An 18,477-nucleotide genomic window follows, 5' to 3' on the forward strand; every position below is an offset into this window, starting at 1 on the left:
GATAAAGTCAGTCAAGCAAGTGTGTGCCTTCCCCCATTCTGCCCCTTTACAGGGCATGAATCAGAATTTGGCAGAGATCGGAAGGATTTTGAATGCCATGGAGAGGATGGACATACCTGCTGTCAGTTTTTTTAAACAACATCTATTTTGTGCTAGTAATGAGGGGAGATTCATATTTTGTGTCTTTAGAAAGGGAGCTTCTTTTATCTAAAAAGTTGTGCCTAGAATATGGATCAATACTTTAATCTCAAAAAGAAGCAATAAATGAAGTTATACAAGCAACAGTTATGTAAAAAAATTCAATGGCTACACAGATCAAGTAAAATACTCTGAAAATGACACCAAATATTAACAACTACTGGACCAAATCACTGAATTATTTATAAGTAAAAATTTTGTTAAAACATTTATTGTCTGTAGAAACAAAATTTACATTGATTTTATATAAACTATGTTAAACATACATATAAACATACCTACATCTTAATATATACTTATGAATGAGGCTTTTAGATATGGGGTAACATTGTCAAAAGCACCATTGTGGACTCCAAAGACTACAGACTTAAAATGCATTTGCATTTAACTCCATCTTCAGTAGTTTAAAAATGTCATTTCTTATCCACACTTAGAAATAATTACATTAAAGGTTTCTAATATCGTGTTTGCATGTGTACATACATGTGCACATACACACATCAGATGGTCCTTGTGAAACTACAGTATAAATAAGGTCAACATTAATATATTCCTCAGAAGTGGACATTAGTCCACATCCTCATTCAATTGGGGAAAAAAAAAAATTCCTGCTATTCTTAAAATGAAACAATGAGGCCTTTTTTATTCCATGAAGAGCATACTCAAACAACAACTGTTTCCACCCCATCTCTTCCCTCAACAATAAAGGCGTAAGAGAAGCCAGTCACAAAATAAAAGCCATCTACTACATTATTTACAGAGAATGAAATATTAAAAAGACAACATGAGATTTAGACTGCTTAGACAAAATTCAGAGCAATGAACAGTGAACAGAAAACTGCATTAAAGTGGCAGGCAGCACAGACCTATTAAACCACATGGCTAAATACCTACTCAAAAACCCCTCCAACAACAAAAACCATCAGGCACGGAAGGAAGGGCAGGTGTGACGACAATAGTTTTTCTCGGATCTTAACACTGAAAATTTATGTTCGCCAAGCTTGAAACAGAACACACTTAAATGTTCATCACTGTCCTTAAGGTCTATTAAGAAGTGTTAGAAGTAGGCTTTCAAACATCTTGAAATGGCTTTTTTTTTTCCCTTCGTAAGGAAGCTGAAGAACCTCCTGTCTTCAAATCCTGCAGCAATGGAATGAAGTCTGTCAAGGGCCAGAGTTATGTGCAGAAACATCCTTTTTTTTTTTTTCCCCAGATTCATTACGATGCAAGTCTGAAGTCTTTCTTTTAGAGAGCTCTCCCATACAGAACTTTGTAGATTGCTGTTCAGATGCTTAAAAGAAAGGCAAGAGGCAAGTTTCTACACCACATGGGAAAAGATCCCTTCAGAAAGCAAGTAAGTTGAAGAACTCCCTCTATTTACAGTCTTCTAAGGTGAATACTGAGAAATCAAGTCTCTCTCTGCTATAATCTTTAATCATCTCCAAGCAACTCTCGCTATCCTTTTCCAAGACATGGCAGAATATGACCTTCCGATGCATAACAAGCAAGTTTTGAGAACCTTGCCTTTTTTAATGCCACAAAAGTATAATCTTGGTTTTTGTTTTCTTTTTAAAGCAACTAAGTTCATATGAAGAAAATTCAGCATTTCACCCTGAGGCCCTGGGAGAAAAGGCAGCAAGTAAATCATTAACACAACTGGTGATCAGCTGAATTTACTCCCATCCTCTGCTATCAGTTACCTGAGTTGAGACAGTTAATGTCCAGGTCTCCAGACCATCTAAATCCATCAGGTAAGATGATTTTAAACAGATAAGGAATTATCAGAGTTAAGGCAGGCTTGTAGAAGCCTTGCAATGTGTTGCTTCTTACTAGCCCCAGATTTTTGTTAACCTTGTGAACACAGTCATCACAAAGTTTAAAATGAGGTTTCTAACCAATCTATGCAGAGATTAAATGGATCAGCAATATAAATGCTAACATCACAACTTCATTATTTCAGACACTTACAAGGAAGACTCTAGTCTTATTAAACCCATTGCATTGTGGATAGCAATTAAAAAAATTTCACATGTGAACAACTGAGAATATGACATGAGCATTTAACAGCCATTTCAAGTTAACCAAAAGAAAGGCAATTCACATGTATATTTTCAAAGTATAAAACAGAACGCTAGAAAGCTCTTAGACAATCACATTTTTAACTTGCCCTTCCAATGCAAATGCAGTGATAGACTACTAATACAAGAGACACTGTTTTCCTTCTGAGGCTGAGGCTTACACACGTATTTAAAGTGGTTATTTTAACAACTGTTATCAGTCCATGCTCCCATTAGAAACAATGAAATACTCAGGATATTACTTAAGTCTTTGTACAGGTGTTTTCTACAATGCAGTCACAATACAGAAAGGCACTAAGTTATTCAAGTAATTTGACCTTTCTTCTACTTAACACTTTTTCTTGTGCCTTCACAACCCAATCAGTAACTTCAACACATTGCTCTCAACCAGACACATTCCAGCACAACAGAACTCTTCTGTGCTAAAAGAATGAGCAAGCTGATTTGTGTACGAGTATATAGACAGTCTCTGTAATTCACGATAAATCTACACAGCAATGTCTCACACGAGAAAATATCACAGAGTAGATGCCTCTAGCACCCAAGCCAGTCTCAGAATTCAATTTCTGTATTAATTTTATAAAATACAGGAAGTTTTATCAGGACAGAATCCCAAATTAGTGAAGTAAAGTTATCAGTAAAGAGTGTGATTTGAGCAAATAGTATTACCTTAAATAAAAGCTAAAAGTGACTGAAACATTGACTACATTTCATCATACGACATTCATCTTGGGACCAAGGGTGGGCAAGGGGTGGTGGGGAGGAAATCAAAGTCAGTAAACATGCCAAAAAACCCTTGTTTGTAATATGTTGCTCACAGTTGTAGACATAAAAAACAAAGCGAAACTGTTAAAGTACAAAACAAGTTAGAGATACCTAGTCATGCACAGATAAAATAAGAAAGCACAAAATCAGAGGAGCCAGTCACACTTTTAAACCTGGTTAAAGCAGCATTAACTGACTGAAGTCTGACTACTTCAGCATTACTTCCAAACAGTGTTAGCAAAACTGCCATGTCAGAAGTTTCTTCGTGCATCCACTTTTCCCATTTGCTCAACAACGAGTTCTCTTCCAGGCTTTAATAAGAATACTGCAGGAAGCTTACAGAAATAGTAGTATCCTGTTGAATAAGACAATATAGCTTCAGTAGTTTGTCCTATATCATATATGGTTTCACTTCTTACGTGCTTTAGCACATTCAGGAGCAGTGTGAATAGCTTGTCAGCTTGAGGGTAAGCCTGCCCTCATCTGCAGAGTACATGCAGCACTCCCCTGCCAGCTGGCTGTTTATCTGCAGCTGCTCCACATTTGCTTTGGGTTGACTCACTTAACCTGTTGTTTCAATTCCTTATTTTCACCTCCCGGTAAATCTACACAGGATGATTTTGCCAGATTCATCACTGACAGCATTAGTAAATAAGTATTTTCTTCTCTGCAGAAAGGTGCCTGCCTCTATTTGACCAGGCATTTCTTTTACTTTAGCTTCCCATTTTGTGTACACATGTCAAAGTTACTGAAAAACTAGCTGAATCATTAATGATTGTTATTTAAACTGAAAACTTGAGTTTTAGAAACAAACCATCTGGTGTTATTGTTGAATGACCATAACATCAACAAGTGTGGCACACTTCCTGCCTGCTTATTCCCTATGAACACTAAGCAGTACACCCCATGAACTGAAGATTTTAAATGACACTATTTCAGCTGTTCTGAGCCATACCTACACTTTCATATAGCATCTCTACTGAAGGCATTGTGGAAAAAACATTACAAAAAAGCAGGCAGGAATCACATCCTGACTTTCCATCACCGCCCCCCCCCCCCCCAAAAAAAAAACAAACCCCAAAACCAAAAGATTTCCTTTTCTCTGAACATACCTCTACCCAGTATTAGAATTCTGATCTACTATCCACAACAGAGACTAGCCTGCATTCTATATGGCTAACGCTGCCTTGGAAATTATGGAAATACATTAGCCTGCATATATTGTGGATATGGTGAACAACTTTTTTCTTATTTAAGAACATCTCTGAAAACTACTTGCTATGCATCTTTAATTTACCAGCAATAAAAAGTCTGAACAAATCTGTAATACATACACACAACCCTATCATATATTAAGGCAAAGGCTATAAACAGAAAATAAGCACAATATTGTTTATAGCTGCTTATAAAACATCTCTGGCTATTTGAGTTTTGCACACAGCATAACAATATTGCAGTACAGTAATCTTCAGAGAATTACTGGGATTTTAAACAAAATTACAAACTATCTGCATTTAAAGCAGTTTCAATTTCGAACAGCTTTGTCAGAAGACATGCTTATAAAAAACTTACGTTTTTTGTTTTTCTTGTAATTAAATACTTCAGGCCCCAATTTCAGAATCCAGGAAATCACCAAGTCATTTATGACGAAAAAGATTAGAGAACATGTGGTTTGGTCAAGAGTGTCATACACCAAAAAATATAATGAGACAGAATAATTTTGAATACAGAGCAACTAATCCTCTAACAAACCCAAGCATGCTTTCAGTGCAGTTATAAGCTACTGCTACAGTACATTACATACCTGCCTCTTACCATTCATTTTAATCAAATACTGCAAGTTGTCCAAACATTCTAACAATTTACAAATGTATATACACATCAGAAACTCAAGTATATTATTAAACTAAAATAAAGCAATACAAAATACTGTTTTACGGAAATGACTGAACAGAGGTGTAAAATCTATTGCACAACCTAAAAGGTCATTACTTGGAAAATCCTGAGCTAATGTGCTATTACCAAACAATTCAGGCACTTTTTTTTTTTTTCCTTTTTTTTTATTACATAAGCAATAAACTTTCAACATACAAACCTCTGGATATAACAACTCAAGTTCCATCTGTAACATCATGCTTAGAGGAAAAAGTATTCAATAAATAAGACTCCCTTCGATGACTTCTTTACTTGAGACTGGTATGCAAAAGGAACTAAAGGTACATACTACAATGTTTCAATTGAATACTGTACTTTAAAAGCAATTATTAAAACTGTAAAAAAGTTCTGTAGCGTTCCACTACTGAAAAATAAAGTTATTCTTAATCAAGTTACAGGGTTAGTTCCTTTATTCTATTTTAAGTCTTGACAAAGTTGTCAAAAAATGAACAGATGCTCCCTTCACTGTGTTATCCATTTCAACTTCAGAATCACAGCTTAATTCAGGTTTCTGTTGCAATATTTAAATTTCCCTACAGAGAAGAAAAAACCAAAATCATTACTGTCATGTTGTAACAGTGGAAAAAAGCCTCCTAACTTTCCTAAGTACTGTATTATTATAGTATATAACATACAGGGTTCTTTCAATTACAGGTTGAAACAGCACAACTGTAAAGACAGTACCTTAAAGGATACATGTGCATAATTATTTCAAAAGGGTAAAATAAAGATCTTCAGACCAGTTTAACAAATCTGAAGGACAAGTTTAGTTATTACAATAGGCAAAATATAGCAAATGCTAGAAATCTCAGGAATGGTTTTGTTTTTTTAAGAATTAGCCAACCAGCAATCAGTACGCTGTTAAGAAAATGGCTGTGTTATTCTTCAGAATTTATTTTACTTTAACTCAAAGATACTCAAGTTCTTCATCAGGCCTAAAAATCAATATTCAGATCTTATTATGCTTGTCTAATTCAGATCATAATCTCCAGCAGCCAGATTGTGTTAAGCATGCTTTATGGGTTCCAGACAAAAACCTTAATATCCAATTATAGAAGAGCATTGGCAATTACTGGGGCAAAGCTCACTACAACAAAATTATGGCACTTCTATGCCCAAGGTTACAAGGTCATAGTTTTTGGAAACAATCCTTCTCCATCTATTTGCCACTAATTCCACTTCAATTTAGCCTTCAGAGATCATACTTCTCAGAATCCATGCAAATGTAAAAGGCATTCACCAGTATACTTCCATAATAAGTGCCCCATTTACCTTGTCCGAAGTGTTTGTTTTCTTTCTCGGTTTTGGTGTTGGTTTTTTGGGGGGTTTGGGGTTTTTTGGGGGGGGGGGGGGGGGTTACTTTTTCTTGCCACTGGGCTGTAGACTTGAGGGTTTTTTAAAACAGCTCTAAGAACCTACGCTTCTCCGCTCTAAAGAACTGAACTGTAATCCAACTACAAATGCTTATGCAAGTATTTCCTTGTAGCTAGCTGGACACAGAATTACAAAACAAACAAGAATTTGCATAGGAACAAAGAACTGCAAGGGGCTGTGCAGGTCATCTAATGCAATTCTCCCATGTCACAAGTAACCTCATACTACTTTGATCATACTTGATCAATTCTCATAGAGGATTTAGAATGTTTTAACTACTGATCCTCACAAAAGCTGTAACATTTCATATGGTTCAGAAGTTCTTCTGCAATTCAAGATTATTGTTGTCCCATACGCACTGCAAATCAAGAGGTATCATAAAACAGATGTGCTTAATTATTTCAGCTTGAGCTTATCAAACCATCTTACACAGACACTATTTAGTGTAGGATGCTTTAGTCAGAACAGCACTCCAGCATGTACTTTAAAGCACATGAGTAATTTAAGGTAACATAACAATGAGGAGAAACACACAGACGTAGTAAAAGAAAAAAATTATTAATACCCTTCACATTTATTTAACACCATAGCCTAAGAGGACATAATACGTTTTTTTACAGAGGGCCACTTTCTCTTCCTATTAATAGAAAGAGAGATCACCTGGGCTCAAGGAGGGAATGCTGAAACACAGGCAACCACAGAATCTCAGAGGCTGCCTCTGATTTGCAATTACCCAAAGCAAGTTTCAGCAAGCTTCCATGGAATAAACATGGAGGAAATATGAGTGCAGAATCAGGTTTGCCTGTAAAGTACAGAGAGCCAATATTCTGGAGAATCCCATCCAAGTTATTCCATGTGGATTTAAAAATTGGAATGGATCCCATAAATATGAATATTTTATAAATGGCTTCATGAAAAATAAGTTAAGCCAACTTACCTTTTCTTTCCTCAAAAATCCATCTCTGAATTTATTAGTGGTAAATCCCCTTATGCCAACAGAACGTAACCGCTGGTACTTAGCCTGAATATATAAACCCTTCTGTACTAAGCCTGATTTATAATGGGATTGCAAACGGCCATCTGCAAAGTTGCTCTGTAAGGGTTGGGGAAGGGAGGGGAGAAAAAAAAATGTGCAAAATGAGGGCATCAAAACTCAACAGTTTATATTTACAGTTATACACATATAAAACTTACAGTACTGAACAGCAGAAGCATGCATTTGCAAGTGTAGAGCCTCTTCCTCTATTTCCCATTTAATATTCCTTAGACCACTAGCTACCACGTGGCTCAAAGAACTGCTGTATCGTACTTACTGTTTAAAACATCTGAAATTAAACTTCCTCATAGAAAAAAGTGTATTATACAACATTTTAACATTTTTTCAAACTTTAATAAAAGTAAACCAGCATCAACAAAAAAGTTTAAGACAACACCTCACTGTTGCTAACGAATTCAGTAATGTCAGGCCTGCAGTGGGCACACATGGTGAGTCTAAAAAAAGTCATACCAAACAGAAGTCAGTATATATATTTTTCCTATAGTTTTAAGATCTGACAGTCTGAACATACCTTCATTGCTCTATGCCTTTGCTACCTCCAGACTGGAATACTGTAAACTAACCCAGTGAGGGACCAGGAGCAGAGGCCACAGAGATAACAAAAGGCTTACAGGTGAATGGCATTATAAATACAGAGAAAGAATACAGCAAGATCAACACTGACCACAGCAGCTGAAGTTATAGAAAGGTTTTCATTCCTAAGCACTCAGACCTCCAACAAAATAGGCAGTAAAAATCTTTAGCATAAGAAAAACCCCATTTATCATAATTTCTCAGTTTTCCAGTACTGCCATTTTAAGTTTTCCAACATGGTCCTGACAGAAAGCATTCCTGTATATATTCATCCTTTAAATTTAAACAAACAATGGCTTTCCACCTAGAAAGAAGAAACAACCTGACCATATAAAATTCTTGTCTTTTACAAACACCTTTAAAGGGTGGGAGAGAACAAAGTACATCACAGAAATAGACCTTCTTGAGCATGACTCAGTTACTTTGGTGAAATCAGTCTCCTTTTGACAGGGTAAGGATCACTTCAAGAAAAATCACATGCTCTGAGGTTGCAGTAAGTTTGATACCAGTTTTTCCACTGTGTTTTTCACTGTGTGGCTCGTGAACAGTAAGAAAGGACTGTACAGAACAGAAGTTCCTTTATGCAAATGTGGAGGTTTTGTTATTTCCCAAATCATTTCACCCATGTACTACATAGGAGATAACAGGGAAACTGGCCCCATCAGTCCCCCATGGTTACCCCATGGTGCTCGTAGGCAGAGGACACTTGCAGAAGGCTATTAAATGCTAACCCCTTTCCTGAAAAGTAGACTCCAGGCACAATACAACTAAGTGCAAGTAAGTTCTTTAAGTAGGTATATGCCTACCATAGGGAAAACTGAAGGGCATTTTTAACACTGGATTATGCCCCTGAACACAGTTAAAATTAAAAGTTCCCATTTCCCCCCCACCTGCTGTGGTTCTCTGCTTTGACACAGGTGGCTGTTGAGGAGGCCTTAGCAGTCTGCCACTGCATTTGTGTGACAGCAAGCAAAGGAGCACAATGAATAAGGGGGGGGCGGGGAAAGGTACAAGAGACTGAAAATGAGATTACACGCAGCTTAAAAGTTTCAACTCAAGTATCTACATATTCCATAAGCGGGGAAGGAGGGAAATAGCAGTATTATTAATGTAGAACAGAATCAGCTGTAGACAAAGTTAACAGATTATACATACATTTGGTATGTATGCACTGCAGTCACACACAGCTTAGAGCAAAATGATGTAATCTAAAGTGCGTGGAAAACATCATTAAATTCTGGTCTAAAGTAAGAGAAAAATCTGCTAAAGTGACATCTAGTTTTACATTAAGACTATTTTATAAATAGTGCTAATGACAATGCCTATGAACCAATGGCCTCAAGCTCCGAAATAAGTCTATATGAGCGAATTTATGCCATCGCACTGGGTCTGGCTGGGATGGAGTTGGTTTTCTTCCCGGACTTGTGACTAAAACAGCAGTGGTAACATTGCCTGGGGACCGGCTGGGCATCAGTCAGCTGGCGGGAGGTGGTGAGGGACTGTCTTTGCATCACTTGTTTCTTCCTCTTCACTTCTTAAACCGTCTTCATCTTAGCCCATGAGTTTTCTCACTTTTGCTCTCCGTATTCTCTCTCCCATCCTGCTGGGGGAGGAGGGGAGCTGATGGGAGAGGGGGCAGGAGCTGTGTGGTGCTTAGCTGCTGGCTGGGGTGAACCCACCACAGCCATTAATACGCTGAACTGTCTTAAACAGTGAACAGAGTTTAGTTCTAACGATTTCCGTGCATGTACCCGCTTAATGGTTGGCTTAATGATTCATTGCAAAGTGTCATTACAAAAAAAGACCTTTTAAATTTTACAAGATTTCCCCAGATCCTTTACAAAACTGCTGTTCTAAAATATCTTATTTTTCTTCCAAAAACTTTAACATACTGCAAGACCATATATGGTTTTTTTAAAATACTCTAAGTAACCCCCCTTTTTTGCTTATTAAGTTAAAATGCCCCCATTGTATATACCAAGAAGAAATGCAGTGAGGTTTTGGGTTTTGTTTTGGGTTTGGGGGGGGGGGGGAGTTGTTTGGGGATTGGGGGGTGGGGGGGAATGGGATTGTGTGTGTCTGTTTTTTTGGTGGGTTGGTTTGTTTGTCTGTATGTTTGGTTTTTTAAATAATCAGCCAAGGAAGTCTCCTGAGTGTAGAAGATAGTCAAATCACCTTCCTAAGTAGGTTTCAGCAACAGCATGGGAAGGAAAAACCCTCTATGTTACACAGGAGGAAATTAAAGAAAAAAAAAGGTTGATGAAATTAAGTCAAATCAGCACTGCTGTTTCCATGGCAATGATAAATGTGCTATACATATATGCAAACTGCAATATGAGCGCATATGCTGTTTTGCCTACAAATATTAAAGCACCATGGGACAGATCATTGGATACAGCAATATTCAGGCAATATTCATATATACGTGCAATGACAACTTAAAGGGGCACTTTCATGCTTGCATAATGTCCAGCAGAACTGCAGGCTGATGTAACTGAAGGCAGCCTTCCATTTTCTTTACATTACATCAACTACCAATGCTGCCTCAATGATATGGCAGTCAGTGCTGAAGATCCCTCCAGCCCCTATAGGCTGACAATACAGAGGGGACACCGATTAAGGGCTATGATGTCCTTACACATTACAATAGTTATACCAGGCTGACACTTTAAACTTGTTAACTTCAGCTTGGAAAATGACTTTTTTTTTTTCCAGCAGATTAAAGTTAGCATTTTTTGCTAGTGTTAGCTTAGCTAAGTGACTAAGATTGACTGGCAAAGCACACCTAAATGGGAGAGTCTGAAAGCCTTTTGATCCAACAGATCTCTTATGTTTAATCTGAGGGGGGAGAAAATAAAACAAAAAACAACCAGCAAACAAAAATCCCCACACCTACACTGCCCCCCCCCTTTCAAAATTCTATCCAAAATGCCAGCTACTTAACTTAGCCATCAAAACTTTACTTCGGTTTCACTATCTACAAAACAGGAAAGACGACTACCTATTCTGTGTGTTATTTTACTCTTGAGAACACACCTGTTAAATAAGTAGGGGTAATTTTAAGGTAGAAAATGACAGTAAGTTGTTCTAGGCTTGATTACTACTTTTCTGATATAAAGAGCTCTAACTGGATCCATGCATAACATGCCACTGTCAGCACGTTCTTCTGCTGAACCCACAATACATTTTACAATCAAAAGGCGTTAGAAAGCCACTGCACTACCCCAGAAGAAGCACAGTTGCCTGCCCCTTTACCATCTTGAGGGCCTGAGAAAAAGCTTCACAGTTTTAAATTTTGGGGTTTTTTTAAATGCACAGATAGCAGTATGCAGGGTATACACAAGAGATTACTTCCCCAGAAATCCCTATACAAAAGGGCTAATAAAATAACAGTAATATAATTTTGAAAGTGATACAATTCATGTCTCCCAGTCTTGGAAAATAGTTCAGCCTTCCACATGGATCAGGTGAAGGAAAGAAAGCTGACCAGCTTGTTTTTTGGATAGATGAGCTGTCTACTCATTGTCTAGTTTCTTCAATTCTCATTCTCAACTTTGCAGTTAACTTATTTATTTCAACTGCACAGACACAACACTGGACAACCCACTGCTAGCCCTCTTACCTACTAAAAGCTGAGCCTCCCATTATTTCAATGGAAACAATTAGGCTATGACGACACTATTTTTCACGGCATTTAATACCTTCAAAACTGTGTGTCCTGCTACCGAACTCAACGGGATCGAATCACCATTTTATGTAACATACATCTGATAAAAGCTGATCTGTACCTTAAAGTGTCTTCTGATGGGTCCTGCATTTTCAAGGTGTCCTCTAATGCGTCTGTGAGGGTAAGTATCACTTGGTTTTGAAGAATAGTAAGAATTCTAGTCGGAAAACAGAGTTATTAGCTTAATGTTACTAAATTATTCAAGAAAACATACAAAGTTTCCAGGTTATACTAACAAATACTGCAACTCTTTCAATCTTGTAGCATTTGACACCACAACACTATTTGAAGGAACCAGAGTAACAGGAGCATAGGGCCCGAGTCCAGGCTGGCTGAAGGATGGCAGAGCCCGCAGAAGCCAAAGGTGATACAGACCATCCTACTGGAACATCATCCTCTTGGAGAGATCCAAGGAGGTAACAAGCCAATTAAGGTTCTCTACCCCTGCCCCCAGAACAGATGCTTCAATCTGAATGCAGGAAATGTAGCAGACAGGCTGCTACAGCAGTCATCCCTCGAGTTAGGAATAAGGGCAACAAGATTAGTACTCCGGATGTCCCTGGTTAGCATATGGTCATCATAAATTAGCATATTTTAGAGCAGACTCATGCACTGTTACTATACACACCACCGCAGCAACCAGACAACGAACGTGTAGCACATTACATTGGTCTTCAGAAGATTCTACTTTTAACTCCGTATTACAGCAGAGCATTTTGAAGATTACTTGCCTGCCACAGAAACACACATGATTTCAGAAGCAAGTTGCACAGACAAGTGGTATTGAAATTGTTGCGTGTCAGCACCCGCACAGCTGCAGTCACACAGCCATGGTTGCCTAAAATAGAGCACTCCTCCAGCCAGGGTCCTACCTGTGTATTTTGGCCCTTTTCCAGTTTTCCCCATGACAGCTCCCTCTCAAGGATGCACACAGCTAAAATATCATTCCCTTCCATTATTGCATATGATTATAAATATTTACAGAAGCATTACATACTGGCATATACTACATTAAAGTCATCTAATGCATACAGAATGGACTTGCTAACGAACTCTTAGCAATCAAATTAAATTTCTTTATGGTCCATTCTTGAATCACAAAAGTGTTCCAATGCTGTTGAACTCTGTTTTTTCCAAAGAAAATTTTAACAGCTTCAAATACATTTTAAAAAGAGCCTAAGAAAAGAACTGTCATGAAACATCTCATATATACTAACATCTAATAATAAATGCAAATGCATGCTTTGCTGTTTACAGAATTTCTGTTCTCTAACAAAGTACCAAGCCTTTCCAGTGGCAGAAACACTTTAGCGTATGCTTTCCAACACTGTTACTAATTGGGGGGGCTATAAATGCAACAGAACAGCATTAGAATCCAAGTTCACTTTTAACTGGGATTTAAGCTAGCTTTTGGGGGTTTTTTTGAGAATACATTATTGCCTACAAGTCAACTATTTAGCATCTTAAAATGCCTTGACAAGAGGCAATTCAACAGAGAACAAAAAGAGAGGAAGAAAGACTTTATGAAACGAGATCAAAGTAGTCAAAATGGCTTTCCCAGGAAAAAAGTATGGACAGAGGAAAAAGCATGTCAGGAACTTCCCAGCTCCCATCTTATTCTAAGAATACAGAGGTACTCCATGAAATCAAATTAACTTTCTCCACACAACACAATTAAATCAGGAAGCTCCCTGTTGAAGTATACTCCTCCTTAAAGCTGAGAATTCAGCAAGAAGAAAAAAAAAACATTCAAGAAAATTTCCTGTTATAGTTAAAAATAAACCTCTGGGAATTAAAACAAAGCTTGTCTTAACTAACTGTGGATACACTCCTCCCCATCCCCACCTCCCTCAAATTCAAGTACATTCATGGAAACAAAAACATTAGAACTACTTGATGCAAAGAGACAGCAATCTACTCTTCAGGAATTTCCTAAACCAGAGATTTTAAATGGGGCGGGGGGGGGGGGGGGGGGGGTGTCAGAAAGGGAAGTACAAAGAGACACTTGTTCTGATCTTCTACTCTTTAGCCATCCTCTTTTTGTCAGTAGAGTACCAGATGGATGTTTCTTACAATCAAGGCTAGATAGACATTGGCACCTTCAAGGCCAAGTTCTCAAGTTTAAGCTCAACCCCCAATTACTGAATATTAACACAAGAAATAACTGCCCTTCACTGGCCTGCTGTAAAAGATACTCATACCTTGCACTGAAAAGTTCATATTGATTAATCATGGGATATCAAAAGTAAGCCAACCAAGTCAATACCATTTCCATGTTTAATTTTAACCCAAATGACTATTATCATCCATTTAATAAGAGAGCAAAAGTGGTGTTAGTATCACTTTTTGATAGTTTACTGTAAGGGCATTTTAATATGACCAATACATTATCTGTATTCACAATAGGCAACATCCTTGCATCAGATATGCTCTACTGCTCAGGCTTCCAGTTTTCAAGCATCCGTCTTTTACCAATGCTGATAAGCACAGCAGTAATAAAAACCACAATGAAGTTTTACAAAGACAAAAATGTGCAAACATTTATCCAATAAATTATATTTTTTTAAATCCTGTGTTATAATTTAAGATGCTGCAGTGGTTTTCTTGTCAAATACTCCTTTTAAAATTATTTTTGCCATATTTTCTGAGTGTTGGCACTGTTATGCTTGTCATTTGAAACCCGGCTCTCTGATGTACTTTCCTCTCAATATTTACCTGTAAACAAGAGCAAACAAACCTGAGAGGAGTGCTGAAGGTTAGAGTTTTTGTTTTGGATTTCCCAGGGTTTGCTTTTAAAATTGTCAAGGAGAGTTCCACATGTAAAAGTGGTAAGAGATGCCTGTTAAATACCTTTTCAGGTGTTTTCCCACACCTTCACAATTTTGCCAATATAAAAAGCTGTAAAACAGCTTCCCACAAGAACTAGAGACCTCTGCTTGGACTGTGGAGCCAGCTGAGCCACTATCTACCCGAGTATCTGTAGAACCGAGCAAAACCACAAAATTTACTTTCTTATTCAACAACTATTCTTAGCTCTTGCTTATGTTTCAAACTCTTCCTCAGTTTTTCCATGTATCGCTGGGCCCCAGTAATATATCCTTCATTTTAGGATGCTTCCTATTTAAAAAGGTGTGGTCGACCCAGCATCAATGTTCTGGTGACCCATCAAGTCACTTCTTAAATCCAATGCATTGTTCTCCAAATACTGCCTTTTAGCCACAGTCCTTACACTTTTCAAGGTGCTTGGCACTGTTCGCACCTGAACTGCACTGTTCCGATACAAAACTTTCCGAATGGAAAATTCCAAACATTTGTCCTCTTGCAGAAGGCAGCAAGGAATAGCCTTCACCTTCATTCCTTTTTGTTTTTCTAAGGCTGCTTTCAACTCTACTAATAATACATTTCCAAACAAAGTAGTAGTGGATACAGTCACACAGCTCTGAATTTATTACACAAAGCCTACTCAACACAGAATAATACATGTGGCTGAAATTACGGGTGGCTGCTTGGATGCCACTCCACTTAACTCCCACAACAAATGCTAAAGCAGTGCTAGCAGCTTACACGTATGGAGGTTGAGCTTGAGCTATTGCCCACCAGGATAAGTTCTCCAATCGCACCCAGTCCTGAAGAAATCCTTCAAGGAAAGCCGTTTTGAGCACCATACGTTCTCAGACAACACATCTACATGTCATGGGAAGTGCCACACTACTGGAGCTAGCTTATTCAGCTGAATTATTTGTACTGCCTCAGATACGAGTTAGCTGTATTAGTGATCTGCTCTGCCCAGGAAAAGGTTATCCTCCTTCTGCATTACTTTACATATTGACCATCAGACATACTAGATAAACAGGAAGACAGACAAGGGGAGCAGAAAAGAATCAAAAGGCAAGAACAGAAACACAAAACCAGAAGAGGAGATGCAATTAAGAATTGCCAATTAATGTATTGCAGACACACTTGCAAAATGCCCGTAAGCCCTCCAAGCCAGTTGGTGAGCACTGATTAATTCTATTTTCACTGACAAATGTGGATGGCAAACTAAACTATTTTATCTTCCCACTTGTCTGCAAACCAGCTTCTGCATGGCTGACTGCATGAAGAGTCGTTCCTTCTTTAGGATGCCCTGCATTTGTAATACCCATGCTTTCACAGCTACTGTTGTTCTGAATGAATTACTCCTCACTGCAGTGCATGTTTGCAGTTCACTATTAGATATGAAAATGCAATCTTCCTGAACCTTCAGCACATCTAACAACTCAGTTTCTATTTCAAACTAACCCCCCTTTTATTTGCAATTACTATATTACTGTGGTGGGTTGACCTTGGCTGGACACCAGGTGCCCACCAAGCCGCTCTTTTGCTCCCCTCCTCAGCAGGATGCAGGGGGAGAAAATAAGATGGGAAAAAAAACCCAAAAACCAAACGCCTCATCTGTCAAGATAAAGGCAGTTTAATAAAACAAAAGCAAAGGCTGTGAGTGGAAGCAAAGGAAAACAAAAGATTTATTCTCTACTTCCCATCAGCAGGCAATGTCCAGCCACTTCCCAGGAAGCAGGGCTTCAGTACGTGTAGTGGTTGCTTCAGAAGACAAATGTAATAATGAATGCCCCCCCCACCCCGCCTTAGCTTTTATTGCTGAGCAGACATCATACGGTCTGGAATATCCCTTCGGTGAGTGTGGGTCAGCTGTCCCAGCTGTGTCCCCTCCCCAGATCTTGCCCACCCCCAGCCTGCTGGTGACGGGGGATGTTGGAGGGACAGCCTTGATGCTGCGCGAGCACTGCCGGGCAGTGGCCAAAACACCGCTGCGTTATCAACACCCTTCTAGCTACCAATGCAGAGCACAGCACTGTGAGGGCTGCTATGGGGAGAATTGACTCCCTCTCAGCCAGACCCAATACAATTATTTAATGAGCAATTACCACTTGTTGTGGGGGACTTCAATCTTAGTCTTCAGTAAGTAATATTTTTTACCGTTAAAAACTTGTGCTGCTTTACACTGAAAGACGCCCTGTTACATCTGCAAGGCAGCAATGTTTCAGTGATGGTCAGAACTGACTACATGAAAGCTACTTTTGACGGACCTCAGAACAATTTCATGGTCTTTTGGAACCCTGTCCATAGGGTATTAATTACAATCTATAAAGAACAACAATTTATGTTAGTCTCCTTCTTATTTTGCACCCACCAGAAAAAAATTGCCACAGTTATACTGCACACAATAATGAAGCTTTTCTGGTCTCACCAGTTCCCCAAGTTAAACAAGCACAAGCACTTGGAAATAAGACTATATTTATTTAAAAGGAATTTTCCAAAAGAGACAAATTTACTCCTCCTGAACCTAATATAACTGTCTTGCCCATTTCACTATTAAAGCACATCACAGAAAGATAGTCTGAGAAAGACTAAGTGCCCAAACTAGCTTTGAAAAATGCAGTATCAACATAGATAAGCTACTCCACTGTATAACATTCCATCTTCAGGAACATTATTTCAGACATTTCTAATTATTTCCATGATTTGTTCCTCATTTTTATTTGTTTTTAAAATAAGAACTTTCCAGAACTTTCGTCATTATGAGGAGAAACACTGTTTTGGTAACAATGCCACCTACACAAGATTTGGACCTTCCCTTCCAACTGCTCACAATTAGAATGCAGGAGAGTATTCTTTTTCTCAAACCTTTCAACATTACCTCGGGTTATCTGCTCAATAACAATTCTACTTTGTAGTGTAGGTAGTACATCATTAGGTGAAAGAAATACAGCATTAGGTACAAATTTCTTTTACAAAGCTACAAGCAATATGACTTTTTATTTCATAAATCCCCTCAAGCAATTCATTTCAGTAAGTCATTTTGAAACTAAAGTATAGTTCAAAAGTTTAGTTTGTCCTGTTCCTGCTAGTCAATAAGAGATCTAAAGTTGACCACCTTATTTCTGGACTAGCTGAAAAAATGTTTTGATTTCACCCAACATACTGACTAAACTAGCTTTCTGAAACAACAAATCCCTGGCCAACTTGCTGCGAGGTTATAAAAAACAGTAGCAAAGTTGTTATGGAGTACAGGCATGCAAAAGCAAAACAATTATTTTTGTTGTATAAGCATCTGGTTATAAAAGTGGTTTTAGCTCACTTGTATTAATCTATGCTTAAAAAAATACCTGAGGATGTACTCTTGCACTAGAACTGTGAAATTATGAGTAGGTTTATCTTTGAGCCAAGTCTAAAGATAATAAAGCCTCACTTGAAAATTAAGAGGGCAAGACATCACAGACTGTTAAATTTACATCAGCATAGACAGTGCAGCAAAAAATGAATTACAAGTGGAAGAACAACAAATGCAGAAGCTACTAATTCTACATTTAGGCTTACCAGGTGAGGTTTCCCAATAAATTTCCGGAAGGGTGGCTTAATGAACCTCATAGGCTTTTGGAAGCCATCAAGTTGAGAGTTTTGTAATTTTGAAAGACTGCAGCTTTGCTGGTTCCTGATGTGCATGTGAGAGAGAGAGAGAGAGAATAATTAAAATCTAAAGCCATAGCATATCAAACCCCTGTATTTTAAATAACCTTAGTTGAGTACCTGTATCACTTACAAGTGCAAAGTGACTGGTTTTAAGTGATTTTTTTCTAGGACATTCGACAAATAACTAGTCCTCCGACTAAACTCAAGCCCAAGTTGCACAGAATTATATAGTAAGCTGCATTCTCTTATGCAACGACAAATGAACAGAGATACTCTGCCTCCCTGGAATGCCGGTGATG

At 38.1% G+C, this 18,477-nt stretch overlaps 1 protein-coding gene across 3 annotated transcripts in view; it reads right to left on the minus strand.

The window, feature by feature from the left end:
* Window positions 1–393: 393 nt before the first annotated feature.
* BCLAF3 (BCLAF1 and THRAP3 family member 3) overlaps window positions 394–18,477 on the minus strand; it is a 36,052-nt gene continuing 17,968 nt past the window's right edge. The window contains exons 9-13 of one of the 3 annotated variants that reach the window (XR_011324925.1): window positions 18,086–18,200; window positions 11,769–11,864; window positions 7,288–7,443; window positions 4,614–5,509; window positions 394–3,396 (exon numbers count right to left, since the gene is read on the minus strand). Coding sequence is in view for 2 of the 3 variants with exons in the window: in XM_069784792.1 (XP_069640893.1) it covers window positions 5,480–5,509; window positions 7,288–7,443; window positions 11,769–11,864; window positions 18,086–18,200 (397 nt within the window). In the remaining variant the exon portion in view is untranslated. Of the gene's footprint in view, window positions 5,510–7,287; window positions 7,444–11,768; window positions 11,865–13,738; window positions 14,423–18,085; window positions 18,201–18,477 lie in introns of those variants that run through there. The other 2 variants (XM_069784792.1, XM_069784793.1) reach the window with 2 other exon arrangements.

Source organism: Haliaeetus albicilla, chromosome 6, assembly GCF_947461875.1.
Source record: "Haliaeetus albicilla chromosome 6, bHalAlb1.1, whole genome shotgun sequence".
Lineage (NCBI taxonomy): Eukaryota > Metazoa > Chordata > Aves > Accipitriformes > Accipitridae > Haliaeetus > Haliaeetus albicilla.